Consider the following 14747-nt stretch of genomic DNA (forward strand, 5'->3'; position numbering starts at 1 on the left):
CAGCCGGCCCCCCACCCTGATCTTGGCGTCACTTAGCTTCTTTGGCGCCAACCTTGGGGGAGGAAAACAATAAATTGTTCTTTTGCCTTTCCCTACCGTAGCCCCACCCCCCTTCCCCTTGATTCCCCTGTTGAGCTCTTTTTTGTCTCTCTGCTGCGGTTGCCCTGGGGGGCCACAAAATTTTTTTTTGAATTTTTCCTATTTGGGCTTTACTGGAAATTTTTTTACCCTTTTCTGAGAACCTAGACAGAACATCGTCCAGGCCCTGGCCAAACAGCAATGAGCCCTGAAAGGGAAGGCCGCATAGTTTACCCTTTGAGGTAACATCTCCTTCCCTGGCCTTAATCCAGACAGCTCTTCCTGCCGAGTTGATTAATGCAGCTGTTTTGGCTGATTCTCTTACCGGCTCAACTGCAGCATCTGGAAGGCATGCAACAGCTTTTCCTATCACTGATAGGGAGTCAAGGATGTCATCTGATTCAGATTCTTGAGACAGGCGTTTAGTCAGCTTTTCCACCCAGAAATCTGCATTTCTGGCTACACAGGCTGCTGCTAAGGCTGGACCCATGGCTGCTGTATGTGCAACCCAATCCTTTCTAAGGAGGGATTCTGATCTACAGTCTACAATCCTTAATACTGCCTGCCTCCTCAAAAGGAGAGGTCAGACTGCTTGGTGACTTGATACAAAGCGGCATCCAGTTTTGGGAGCTTAAAATCTCTCCACGTCAACCCTCTTTAAAGGGAAATCTCCTTTTCCAGGTTTTTTGTCTGACAATTCTCCTTTCAGGCTCAGGATCAGATAATTTAGGGATTGATTGAGTGGAAACACCCTGGATTGAGCCTTCCTCAGCCCCCTGTATACCTTGTCCTGTGCGGAGGTTACTCTAGGGGTTTCTGGAATCTCCTCTGTGGCATATATCGCCTGTAGGAGCCCATCCAGATCCCTCTAGGGTGAAGAGGCGCCTCTTTAATCTAGCATCCTCCTGTGTCTCGCTTAGCTGGTCTGGATCCACTTCCCCATCTGAGCCGTGATCTGACCTGACCTGGCTTTCTTTTCCCCCCACCAATCCTCCTCTACCTGAGCTAGAGGCAGTGACTGTGAGGGTGGGAGGAGAGCACTAGGTTCCCCTCCGGGGAGGCTTTCCTGGGAGAATGTTCCTTCTCTAGGGGCAAACTCCTCTGGGTCAGGACCCTGGGCTACTGACAGCCTGGCGGCTTCACGGAAAGACTTGACTGTTGCCAGCATTTCCATCTGCATAGATGAAAGAAACTTTTTCATCAGAAGTAGAAGCCTCTTTCCCTGCTAATTTATTGATACATATATAGCAGAAGGGTTTTGAATGGGACTTTGGGAGTTTATCCTAACAGTACCCACATTTTTTGAGGAGCTATGCCCTGTTGCAGCAGGAGGCTGTATATCTGGGGCCTCCTGGGTACCGCTGGGGAATCCTGTAAGACAAGAGATAGATCATACATGTAATTTTTACTCTGTCCTCCCCCTTACTGCTGGCTTGTACTGGGGGGGGGGGGGGGGGGGGGGGTGATTGGTGAGGCCCAGCCTGTCCTGGCTGGCCCAGGGATTCTCAGACCCCTTAGAAGCCAGAGCCAGGCCCCGACCTGGTTCTGCCCACAGTTGCAGTCGCTATTCCTTCCTCCTGTTCCATGAGGAGGTTGGCTCCGTCCTGGGATGCTGGTAGCGCTGAGGGGCTAGTACAGCAAGTCGACTGCTGTCCACCGCCTGCTCCGTCTCTCTCTTTTCCCCACACCCCTCTCTTGCCGCTGTTCTCCTGACGTTTTAAGGGTACTTCCGGGTCACACTGCTTCCGGCACCACCCACTTCCTGTGATGGGGCCGTGACCTTACCAGAGTGAGGCTTGGAGCACAGCACTTCCTCCATGCAGGATGGCTTTTCCCCAGGGAAGAAGAGAGCGGCTGGCGGCGGCGTTTTATGCACTTGCAGCAATGACGCGCACTCCCTGCAGCCAGAGCGCTGGTGCAGCCTTGAGGGTGACCTGTGAGAAGGACTAGCCTGCAGTTTACTTCAGCCCTCCCCAGCCTCCCCAAAACCTGTCTCAACAGGGGACCATCTGACCCTCCCTGGTCATTTGGTCTTTAAACAGACATGCTGCTGCGTTCAGGAGAAACACAATCAATACTGGGGATGAAGGGGAAGGGTGGGATCTTATAACAAGCTGTCAATTGACTGTGTTGCGTGTAGGGAGGAGCCCTCATCTCTCAGGTGTGCCATCCTGAAAAGGTGATAAGAGAAGTATGCTTTATGTTAATATTGTTAAAGTTGTTATTAATATTTATTTTGGTAACTTAATTCTGCATAAAACATTTAACACTGTCATTTCATGAGATAATTTGAGGGCCTAATTAGGGAAGGGGCGAGTAAAGTGGGGTACACACTTTCGATTTTCCTCGTGTCAGATTTTCCTCATTGTTTCACAGCAAATCAGAACCGATGAACGAAAATTTGTACGAAAATTCTCGTACGGCAAAGGCTTTTTTTTTGTCGTTTATGGTTTCTGATCACGCGCAGTCTCTCTTTTCTGTTTTTTCTTGCACGGACATACAAAAACAGTACACGTTAAAACGAAAATCGTTCATTCTGTTCCCGTACGAGAAAAATTTTGGAGTTTGTCCCTTCGGGAATTTTCGCATGAAAAGTCGGAATCGGCTGTCGAAAGATCAGTACACACTATACGAAAATTCTTTGGATGAAAATGTTCGCCGGATTTTCTTATGGTGTGTACAAACATGCCTTACCTGGCTAGTAGCTCAGGATTTGAAATTTTGAGCCCTGCATTAGAGCCAGTTTATCGGATCCCTAGATTGCTGACAAAAGAAGCTGGCTTCAGCATTTGGAATGATATGTACAGCACTGCCCAGATGGAAATCTTAATTATTAAAAGTACTGGAAGTATAGAGTGCACCAATGAAAGCTATGAGATTAGTAAGGCTCGACCTATTCACGCAAAATTTCCCCAATTCACATAAACCAGTGGGTCCAGATCTAAAACTGTCACTAATCCCTAAAACCAAACGGACCAGGCATTGTACTCCAAATACATTCCAATACTAATGATGAGACGATTCAAGCTCCATTACACAATGTACTCGGTTTTACCAAAGCATCTCCACACATTTTTGTAGCAGCAAAACATCAGACTTGACAGGCAAAACGTCATTAAGAAAAAAATTTGGTTTAGCATTCTGTTTTGTAAACAATCAGCATTATTTGTTGTAAGCAGTACAGGGGCAGGTGTAGACAAGTATTTCCACTTCACTGGGCAGTCTAGTATAGTTTTTTTAGCTTGTTTTGCAAAGTAGACGTAATGCAAAGCCTAAGGCTCGGTTCACACTGAAAGTCGTGCGACTTACGGGGTGACTTCCTGGCGACTTGAGTACTACTTGATGCAACTTTGAAGCAACTTTAAGGGAATGCCTGTGTAATATTCCTGTAATTTAGAATCCAAATTACATCAATATAGATGAGGATCCAACTTGGAGGTGACTTCCATTAAAGTCTATGGGCACAAGTCAGATAGAAGTCTCCTTAAAGTAGAACAGGAATCTTTTCTAAAATCGGAGCGACTTCAGTAGTGCTAATTAAGACAGCCATCATTGACTAACACAGGATTTCACATGTCACGCGACTTGGGGTCTGAAGTCGGATCCCAAGTGTTAAACTAGCCTAAGGCCAGCGATAAACGTTAGAAATAAACAAATAATAGATGCCATCAACCACGCTAAACGGCATTGATGGAGGAAATCTCCCCTGCTGGCTATTGTATTCCGATAGCCGCTGCTCCAGTAGCCGACAGAATACCCGAACAGGGACTGCATCTGATTGGCTGCCATCAATGCTGAGCTGAGAATTTTCTGCTGAGCTCCTTCAATTTTCAGTTGAAGTTTCTCGAGCAGGGTTGCCAACAGGGCCATTCACGGCTCAAATTTAGGCCCATTCCTGCAGAATTTGAACCATGTATAGCCAGCATCAGGATACCAATACACACAAATCAGACTGCATCTTGCCAGCAGTGATTGTTGCATTCTAACAGTGGGGAAACCTCCCACTGTCAGAATACAATAGCACAGCGGGAGGGATTCCCATACTATTATTATACAGGATTTATATAGTACCAACAGTTTGCGCAGCGCTTAACAAAATAAAGGCAGACATTACAGTTACATTACAATTTGGTACAAGAAAAATCAGAAAGCCCTGTTCATTAGAACTTACAATCTAAAAAGGGAGGATCAACTGATACAAAAGGTAATAGCCGTGGGGGATGAGCTGATGGAGGAAGTAAAACAGTGTATTAGTTAGAAGCAGGATAGGCTTCTTTAAAGAGAAGGGTTTTCAGGGATCGTCTAAAGATGGATAGATTAGGGGACAGTATGGCAGAATGGGGTAGGGAGTTCCAAAGGATGGGAGAAGCTTTGGAGAAATCCTGGAGGCGAGCGTGGGAGGAGATGACAAGGGAGCTAGGAGAGCAGGAGGTCCTGGGAGGACCGAAGAGAGCGGCTTGGTTGGTATTTTGGGACTAGGTTAGTGATGTAGCTGGGGGCAGAGTTATAGATGGCTTTGTAAATTATTGTTAGTACTTTAAATTTTATTCGTTGTGTGAGTGGAAGCCAGTGGAGGGATTGGCAGAGAGGGGTGGAGGACACTGAATGGTTGGTAAGGTGGATCAGTCTTGCAGTGGCATTCATTAGGGACTGAAGACGGGATAGTCTATGTAAAGGTAATGCAATGAGGAAGGAATTGCAGTAGGCGAGGCAAGAGATAACCAGGGAGTGAATTAGAAGCTTGGTGGTTTCATTAGTTAAAAAGGGGTGTATTCTGGAAATGTTGCGGAGGCTAAGGCGACATGATTTGGACAGTGATTGGATGTAGGCCTGAAAGGACAGTTCAGAGTCTAAGGTTACCCCTAGCACCCTGGCATGTGGGGACGGACTGATAGATGTGCCATTGATCTTGACAGAGAAGTCAGGGGAAAGAGCACGTGGAGGAGGAAATATTATGAGCTTGTTTTTACATAGATTCAGTCTGAGGAAGTGGTTTGACATCCAGGCTATGTCTGTTAGTAAATCAGTGATGCGTGAGGAGACTGATGGAGTGAGCTGAGGGGCAGAGAGATAGATTTGGGTGTCATCAGCATATAAATGGTAGTGGGAGCCATGGGAGGCGATCAGCTGACCCAGAGAGGACGTGTAGATCGAGAATAATAGACGTCCAAGGACAGAACCTTGGGGGACCCCAACGGTAAGAGTTGCTGGAGAGGAGGAAGTGGAGTTGTAAGTGACACTGAAGGTGCGATGAGACAGGTAAGATTCAAACCAACGGAGAGCACAGCCATGGAGACCAAGCAAATTGAGTTATTTGAGGAGGAGGGGTGGTCAACTGTATCAAAGGCAGCGGAAAGGTCCAAGAGTAAGAGTACAGAATAATGATCGTTGGTTTTGGCTGTTAGTAAGTAGTTTGTGAGTTTTAGGAGGGCAGTTTCTGTGGAGTGCAGTGGGCGAAATTCAGACTGAAGGGGATCATCAAGAAGGTTATTCTCAATGAGGTGGTCGCTCAGTCGGTTGTAGACTAAACGTTCAAGGAGTTTGGAGGCAAAAGGGAGTAAAGAGATGGGTCTTAGGTTGTTAAGATTGGTGGAGTCTAGTGAGGACTTTTTGGTATGGGAGTGACTAGCGCATGTTTTAGAAGGTTGGGGAAGGTTCCAGTAGAGAGTGAGAGGTTGAAGATACGAGTTAAAGAGTGTAGGATAGAGCCAGATGGTGACCGTAGTATTTTAGAAGGAACAGGGTCCCGGGGCAAGAGGTTAAGTGGGTGTTAGAAAAAAGTCTAGTGACTTCCTCTATAGTAGCTGGGTTAAAAGAGGTGGGGGTATTGATTGTGCAGGAGGACAAGGAGTGTAAAGTGAGGGAGATATCTGTAGAGTGGAGATTGAGACGAATTGTCTCAATCTTATTTTTGAAGTGATTAGTGGACAGAGGCAATGGAGGATGAAGTAGAGTGGTAAAGGTAGAAAAGAGTTGACGGGGACTGCCTGAGAGGGTGTTAATGTGAGTGATAAAGTAGATCTGTTTGGTAGTGTGGAGGTAGGAATGGTATTTTTGGAGGGCAGATTTAGATTGGCTGCAATTTGTGGCGTAAGACTAGGACGCTCAAGAGCGCGGCTACCTTTTTTGAGGCTTCTGGTATTGTCTGTCTGCCAGGGTTGTAGCAGTCGGAGCCCAATTCTGTGTGTAATGAGGGGGGCAAAGGCATTCAAGGAGGATGACAGTGAACTTTTGTAGACAGTAGTGGCCAAGTTGGGGCAGGACAAGGATGAGATTTTGTCATAGAGACAATCTGTAGCAGAAAAAAAGAAGAAAAGGGTTAAGATGGCGAAGGTTTCTACAGGTAATAGTTTGGTAGTTGGAAGGCAAGGAGGAGGAGAATAAGGAGAGAGTGAAACTAATAAGGTGGTGATCAGAGAGAGGAAAAGGGATATTGGAGAGGTTGTGCGGAGTGCAAACTTAGGAGAATATGAGGTCAAGGCAGTTGTCAACAGAGTGAGTAGAAGCGCGTGTCCGTTGTTTTAGGTCAAAAGAGAATGTTAGGCTCAGCAGCTTAGAAGTAGCAGGAATGTTAATCTTAACAGGGATGTTGAAGTCACCAAGAATGATTGATGGAATTTCAGAAGTGAAAAAGTAGGGTAGCCAGGCAGAGAAGTCGTCAAGGAAGCTTGATACCAGTCCAAGGGGCCGATAGATCAGAGCAAGTCTCAATGAAACTGGAGAAAATAGACGAATACAATGAGCTTCAAATGAGGAGAGGGACAGAGGGGGGGGGGGGTGGATGAAGAACCTGAAAAGTGCTTTGAGGGGATAGGAGGATTCCAACACCACCTCCTTTCCGTCCACTAGGCCTGGGAGAGTGAGTCCACAGGAGGCCACCATAGGAGAGAGCAGCAGGTGAAGGAAAGTAAGTTTCTTGAATCCAGGTCTCAGTAATTGCAAGTAGGTTCAGGGAGTTTGTGATAAATAGGTAATGGATGGTGGTGAGTTTGTTACAAACAGAGCGGGCATTCCAAAGGGCACAGGAGAAGGGGAGGCTGGTTCTAGGAAGAAGAGGAATAGAAATTAGATTGTGTGGATTGCGGCTGCTATCAGAGGATGGGGGTGCTGGGTATGTTGGCCAAAGATAAATGATGGCGGTCCAGGATTTGTGGAAATATCTCCAGAAGTTAAAAGAAGCAGAAGGGTGAGAGAGGTGATATGGGAGTTTGACTTATGTGGAGGGACACGTCCCAGTGTCCTGCAGGTTTTATTGGTATATGGGTTCAGAATTAGCAGGAGCTGATACGTGCAGCAATAAGGTGAAGACAGGAGTGAGGGTGATATATGTAAGCTGTGGGGTGGAGAAGATGGGTGAAGGAGAGAGAATTTAAGGAAAGAGGATGCAACTGGGAGAAGGAAAAGTAGGGAGTGCATAATACAGAGTGGAGAGATTGAGAGGAAGCCTGGATGAGAGATGAAAAAAGTTTGATTTAGAATCAGGTCACCTGTAGTCTGTTTAATGTTCTGCAGTAGTCTCTTGTGGATTTTCGCTTTCTGTATTGTGCAAGTGCTGAGCCGAAGTGTAATACCTAATCCAATATGATAGTTGCCAATGCAATCCCTGGCTGTGCATCCCCTAGAGAAGGGCTACATTTTTTACTGACTTTGGGTGAGGGTATTGCCAATTAATTAGTTAGGATTGCATAGGGGGAACACATGGCTAACAAAATGAACTTCATACACCAAGGCAGACTACAAGACACAGCAAGAGAGCAGAAGGGTCACGGTCATAAAGAAAAGAACAGCTGATAATTTAGGTATAGACAATAAAAAAGCAAAATAAACATCACAGTGATATGGACGTAGGTAAAGAATTTGAAGGCAGAATAGATTACCAAAAGCACATACACAGAAATAGCAAGCACATCCCAGTTTTAATTAAAGGTGGAAGATGTGGTTGAGCTGACATATAATCACTGACTGTGGTGATAGCGGAATCAATCGATTTTCTGTGATTGAGGGAAAGAAAATGGCATAATCTATAGCTTGCCTAAGTGAGAGCAGTGCCAGCTTATAGCTCCTAATGGGGAAAGCATTTGAAAATTTTATATACAGACGGTGGGCAGGAGAGGGTGAAGGAAAAGTTCAGTTGAAATCACAAACTCTTAATTCACTGTACCTAGCTCCCCAATCGAATGTACTGTACATCCCCCGCCCAAGTGCTTTCCTACCTCTTCCTGAATTCAGCCACCCTCCTCCTTTGATTATATCCCTGGACGCAAATCAACTTTCTTTACAGCATCTACCTGTGCGCTAACTCACATAAACTTGGATGGAGCTGTACTCCAACACTAGAAATGCTGGGAGTACGGCCAAATTCAAGTCTATGGAGTCACCGTGCAGAACCTGACGGTGGAGGAGGCTGGAATTGTCAGGGAGATGTGCCTAAGCACCTGGGTGAGGTTTTAGAATGTGTCCAGCTTTCTTTAAATGTAAGAACACACACATTCACACTGTCTGCGACTGTTGCACATGCATCAAGGAAGCAGGATAAAGACAATGATGTATACTTACTGAAGATAAGACTGCCAGTTCACCTTGTTGGCACGAACCTCCGCAGCCTTGGCTGCAATAATGTTTGTTGGGACAGCAGCATCAACAGCACCACGGATGTCCATCTTTTCTTTATTGCTTCTAGAGACAAAGACAAAATATTATTATTTGTTTCAAGACATGATATAGGCTCCAAACTAATAGTGTATGAAGAAACATTTTTTTCCCCGGATTAGGCAAATTTCTGGAGAATGTAGTGATAAAAATGACCCCTCCATTAATATCATCCCAAGATGTCAGATGGAATTTTGATTGGGCAACTTCCAGTTTTTTTAAACATTATCCAGCTTGGACAGATATAGAAACGAGAACCTAATTACAGTGATCGGAACAGTAAGGCTCCATTCACACCTAGGCGATTTGAATCACAGGCAGAATCGCACCCCAATCGAGGTGCGATTGTTCCACGATAAATCGCGATGCAATCACAGCACAATCACAACACGTGACTGTCGCACAGAAGAAGCTCCTGTTCCTTTTTGTGCAACAAGCTCCACGTGGTTCGACTGCAGCACAATTTATCCTGGCAAAATTGCACCTCGATTGGGGTGCCATTACCAAGTAATGGCATCGCAAATGCCTCCCACATTTTGCTGCGATTCTGGAATTGTGGGCAGAACCGCAGCGATTTCGCCCGAGATTCAAATTGCCTAGGTGAATGGAGCCTTACTAGGTTTGGAGAAACATAGGTGGTGTACAGCAGATGAAAAAAGTGTAAGCACTTTTGTCAGGGTGAAAAACCTTACAAAGCAGCAATATCAGAGTCTGAACAGTGCACAATAAACAATATAAATAAATAAATAAATAAATAAATAAACAGGACCTTTAGCCTTTTCTGTTTTTGGCGTGACCTGGGCATTTTTTCATGCACAGGTTTCCTAAAATGCAATCTAGGGGCACTACACAGAAGAATCGCAGTCAGAATAGGAGCTTTAAGCATAAAAACAGCCAACGCACATAAACGCGCCTAAACTAGGCATGTTTAGCACTTCAGCGTTTATTTATTTCAATGGCCAGAATAAATGAAAATTTTGGCCAATGAAATAAACTCTCAAACACCAAATGCTGCAAAACTCACCTAAACTGGTTTGGAAAAAAAGGCAGCTTAGGTGAGCTTTTAACACTGATTGTCTCCTGTCAGAAGAAACAGCGTTTACAATAAACCAGTGTGCATGAAGCCTTATGCTTCGTGCACACGATGAGATTATTGGACGAATAATTATCTGGGTTTTTTTGCATGTTAGTTTCCACATCAAAAATGAATAGGTTACGAAAATTCTCAGACGACAGAATTCAACGTTGGAAGTGGTGTAATGTGTTGTATTGTAATGTAGTGTGTTCTTTCGTTTCTAAGCATGCGCCGTCTTGGTCTTCCAATTTTTTTAAATACTGTACTGATTAAATGTACAGAATACTGTACTGATTAAATGAAAATCATACGATCTGGTATCGTACCAGAAAAGTTTTCATGCTTGTCCCTTCAGATATCGTTGGATGACTTCTGTGATCGGCTCTCGAAAGCTGTGTACGAATGATCAGATTATTGTACGATTGCTTCAAAAGCGTTTTTTATCAGTGGATTTTCTGATCATGTGTAGTAGGCATAAGACATTCTAGCAAGAACCTAGTGTCAGTTTCCCTTGAATAAATATACATTTTAGAGTACCAAGGATAGATGTGGGTTCTCTCAAAAATGCACAACAGTAACCTATGGAAACATGGGAAGGAGTTTAATTTGTAGATTTCTGAAAACTATAATAATGACATTCGTTCATTATGGATATTATATGCTCATTTTTGGTTGGTATATGACCAAAAGTTTGGTAAACTGACTCAGAATAAGGCCCCTTTCACACGATCGGCCCGTTCGGATCCGCCTGTCCGTTTTTTCAGGCAGATCCGAGCGGGCCACCCATTGACTTCTATGGGCAGGTGGATTTCAGCACAGATGTGTCCGCTGACACCCGCCTGCCATCCGATCCGACCCGACAAGAGCCGCTCAAAACAGACGGATGGCGTTACGTTCGCCATCTGTCCAGCAGATCGGATGGGATCGGATGACAACGGACATTCTGTCCGTTGTCATCCATTCTCGCCATAGAGAACAGCGGGGCTATGACAGGTCCATCTCTGCACAATGAGCAGAGACGGACCTGTCATCCGCCTGCTCAGCGGGGATCAACGGAGCGATCCCCCACTGAGCTGGTAAGTCTGTCCAGCGGTTCCGCTCCATGTGAAAGGGGCCTAAGGTATTGCCTCTTAGATTGTAAGCTCTCAACTATTGTAAAAAAAAAAAAAAAAAAAAAAAAAACACATTAAATGCAAAAGCTGCACTGAACTACACTTTTTTTGCAGTAACGAGGTTATTCTTACTGCTTGATTCTTCCAGGAATCCATAATTTTATAGGGGGCTACCACTGAATAAAATACTTTCTAAATTCACAATAGTATGACATAATCAATACTTTATGAAAAGATTTTTCTGAAAAGTAAGATTATTTAAAATGTTATAATTTATGGCTTTGACATGAAATCTGTCAAAGTATTATAACTGCAATGGACACATTAAATTCCCGATCTGACAAAGATTTTAAAATATTTGAAATGTAATGTGTGGTGTATAAATTCTAATATAGAGCAAGGCGCTCATACAAGAATCTCCTTTTCTGTGTCCTTCAAGAAGTACAAGCCTGATGACACAACAAGGCTTTTGTTTTTCTCTAAACACAGGTTTGAAAAGCCAATCCCTTTTATCACATTCATCACAGGTTGTTCTCAGCTCCTAGCCTTACCTCTAACAGGTAAAAGCAGACAGACTCTGGATTGACCCAGAAATATTCTGGGATTGGAAGAAATAACTGTAGAATAAAAGCCCTGCAAAAGAAAAAAAATACAGTGATGAAAGAGCAGTATCAACAAATAAGTGTGTGCCATAACAGCTGTAATTTTACATGTAAACTCTGTTGGACAAGAGGAATGCCCCCCTATTGACCCCAGCATTAGAAGAAAAAAAAATGTATACGTGCTACTGAATATGTCTGCAACACTCACACTAAGGCCCCTTTCACACTTATGCGACTTGTCCTGCGACTTGGGACTGCAAAGTCTCATGAAAAGTTGTACCCCGTGATTTCCAATGAGTACCATTCAAATCTGTGTGACTTCAAGTCGCGGCGACTTCAAAGTAGTCCCTCCACTACTTTGGTCCAACTTTGATGCGACTTGAGGTCCATAGACCTCAAGATTACACAGGCATTGCTTAAAGTCTTGGCAAAATTGTGGCAAAATTGCGGCAAAGTTGCGTGACTTTCAGGTTGCATGAGTGTGAAAGGGGCCTAAGGAAGGGTCGGACAGAGCACCTCTCACCTATAAAACGCCAGATCCCTACGAAACAAATTCCACGTTTATTTTTATTTTTTTTTGCAGCCATAGAAGGTAATAATGTCTTTTCCAGCACATTGCCAAGATGATGACTGTACTGACTGCACTTGAAGACCAGGCCTTTTCTGGCACTGTTTACAAGTTTAAATCAGTATTTTTTGCTAGAAAATTACTTATAACCCCCAACATTATATAGTTTTTTTTAGCAGACACCTTAGGGAATAAAATGGCAATCATTGAAATTTTTTATGTCACACACACACACACACACAACACAAACACAATATATACCCCAATTTTTTTGTAATATATGAAAAATTATGTTACACTGAGTAAATAGATACCAAACATGTCATGCTTTAAAATTTCACACGTGGAATGGGGACAAAGTACCTAATCTCCACAGGTCACACTTTAAACGCCTTTACAGGTTACCTATTTAGCGTTACAAAAGGAGGTCTAGAGCTAGAATTATTGCTCTCGCTCTAACGTTCGTGGCAATACCTCACATGTGTGGTGCGAACACTATTTACATATGCAAGCAGACCTATGCATGCATTCGCTTCTGCACACGAGTACGGTGGATGGGGCCACTTTCATTTTTTCTTCTTATTTTATTTTTAATTTTGTTTATTTAATTTTTACACTGTCCCTTTAATTTTACTTTATTTATACCTTTTTTTCCTATTACAAGGTATGTTTACATTCCTTGTAATAGGAAAAAAGGTATAAATAAATAAAAAATAAATAAAAAAGGTATAAATAAAGTAAAATTAAAGGGACAGTGTAAAAATATAAGGACGACAGTTCCTCTTTATAGAGAGATCTGGAGTCAAAAAAACCTCAAATCTCTCCTGTACTTTTAGGCTGGGTTCACACTAGTGTGTAATGGATGTGGGTTTCTCTACATCCAATTCTCATGACAGGAGACTGTGAACGGCTCTCAATGGAGCCGGTTCACACATCTCCGTGGCAGCTTTGGAGCGGATTGCACAGGAGTCCTGTGCGTCTTTGGCTTTTTTCAGGTCCAAATTTAGGCAAAAACGTGGGCCTGATTTGTCCCTAAAACAGAGAATAGGGACACACTGGACCCCTGCTATGAGCCGCATACATATTAGGTGTGAACCCAGCCTTTAAAGCAAAAGCTCACAAAACAAAAACAAAAAAACAAAAAAAGGGATCTTTTGATTTAAAAAAAAAAAAAAAAAAAAAAAAAAAAAAAAAAACTGTATGTTGCTCCAGTCCTCCAAGGCCACAGAGGCGATAAAAGACAATCTAGTGACCAGCCAACCGTACCTTTGCATAGTTTCTCGGGCATGTCGGTGGAAACAGTAAGCCTGGGAAACACCAGCAAGACATGGATGATGGGGGGGGGACTGACATCCCCACCCACCACTCCAGAAAGCATTCCGGTGGCTCATGAGCCCCTCAAAGAAGAGCCCCTGAAGAAAAAGATACTGAGTCATGGCTGATAGCTTCAGCCTTAACCCGGCAAACCACAACCTATATATTGTGGTCGGTAAGTAGTTATATACAACGACTATTTCCATCAGATTTGATTCAGTGAGATCTGGTGTTTACAGGTTGAAAAGTACATTTATGCAAACATGAATTATGAATGAACGAACAAGTATTATTTCTGTTGTACAGTTTTAACTTTCTAATATCCAATAAGGCCTTGGCAATCATTTACACCTCCACACATGTCTAGTAACTGGGCCAACATACGGTAGTTTCCCAACAAATGAAACCGCAGCATGTATATGTGAAACAAAAATAAGAATGAATGGGACTTCTACTTGAAATGCATTTCCATGCAGTAACATTTATGTGATTTACAGCAAAAAACAGACAACCGGATTGCCATAATGCAATTTACATTAGCTTGCAGCATAAAGCGATGTAACACACCACCAAGAGATTTCATCAAGGTGGATCAACAGGTCATCAATGTCATAAGCTGACCAGCAAATCAGGTTGGCCAGTATTCCCTAAGATAAAAATGCAACAGACCCAAGGTGCTCAACCACAGATTTGAAAAAGAAGTCGGGAGCTTTGAAACGCGTTATCTGATTGGAGAGAGAGCCCTACTGGCCCCCCCCTCCTCTGACACGGCCGCCAGAGTGGCCACATCATCTCCCTTGGCCTGCTGCATTATTGTCGCCATCTTTGCAGGTGGCCATCTTCTTGGTGGGCTCCAACTTTACTACACACCACACTGAAGTGTGCCTTCCCTACAGGACACCACAGCTGATCCCAACAAGCCATCCATCTGGTATGTGAGCCTTGAGCCTGTTTCCATCACAAGTGCTGGGCCCTCCATTTAGGCCGGGTTCACATATGTGCGGCCGCCGTTCCCAGCATCTGGTCCAGAGTGTCCCTGTTCACCGGTTCAGGTGCCTATCAGGTCTGCGTTTTTTTCTGAATTCACACCTGAACCAGACCAAAAGATGCACAGGGCCTTTTTGGCATGTGGACCACGGCCGCCCCACACATGTGTGAACCAGCTACACTCGCATGTCATGCAAATTGGATGCGGAGGAGACTTGGGCTTTAACCTTTTAAATTAGACTGTGTCATTCACACATGACTGTGTTTTTAAATGTTACTTCATGGTTTATATGGAAGCAATTTTTATTACATTTTTTTCATCAACCCCCCAAATTTATTTACTTGTTTCTCATGAATACCTT

The 14747-nt window shown here is 43.8% G+C and overlaps 1 protein-coding gene across 2 annotated transcripts in view; it reads right to left on the reverse strand.

The window, feature by feature from the left end:
* The window catches only part of ATP6V1H (ATPase H+ transporting V1 subunit H), a 198033-nt gene that overhangs the window by 179077 nt on the left and 4209 nt on the right, over positions 1–14747 (reverse strand). For both annotated transcript variants that reach the window (XM_073631599.1, XM_073631600.1), the window contains exons 2-3: positions 11466–11547; positions 8635–8754 (exon numbers count right to left, since the gene is read on the reverse strand). In XM_073631599.1, the coding sequence (XP_073487700.1) occupies positions 8635–8738 (104 nt within the window). In that variant the 5' untranslated portion in view covers positions 8739–8754; positions 11466–11547. The remainder of the gene's footprint in view (positions 1–8634; positions 8755–11465; positions 11548–14747) is intronic.

Source organism: Aquarana catesbeiana, linkage group LG05 (assembly GCF_042186555.1).
Source record: "Aquarana catesbeiana isolate 2022-GZ linkage group LG05, ASM4218655v1, whole genome shotgun sequence".
Classification (NCBI taxonomy): domain Eukaryota; kingdom Metazoa; phylum Chordata; class Amphibia; order Anura; family Ranidae; genus Aquarana; species Aquarana catesbeiana.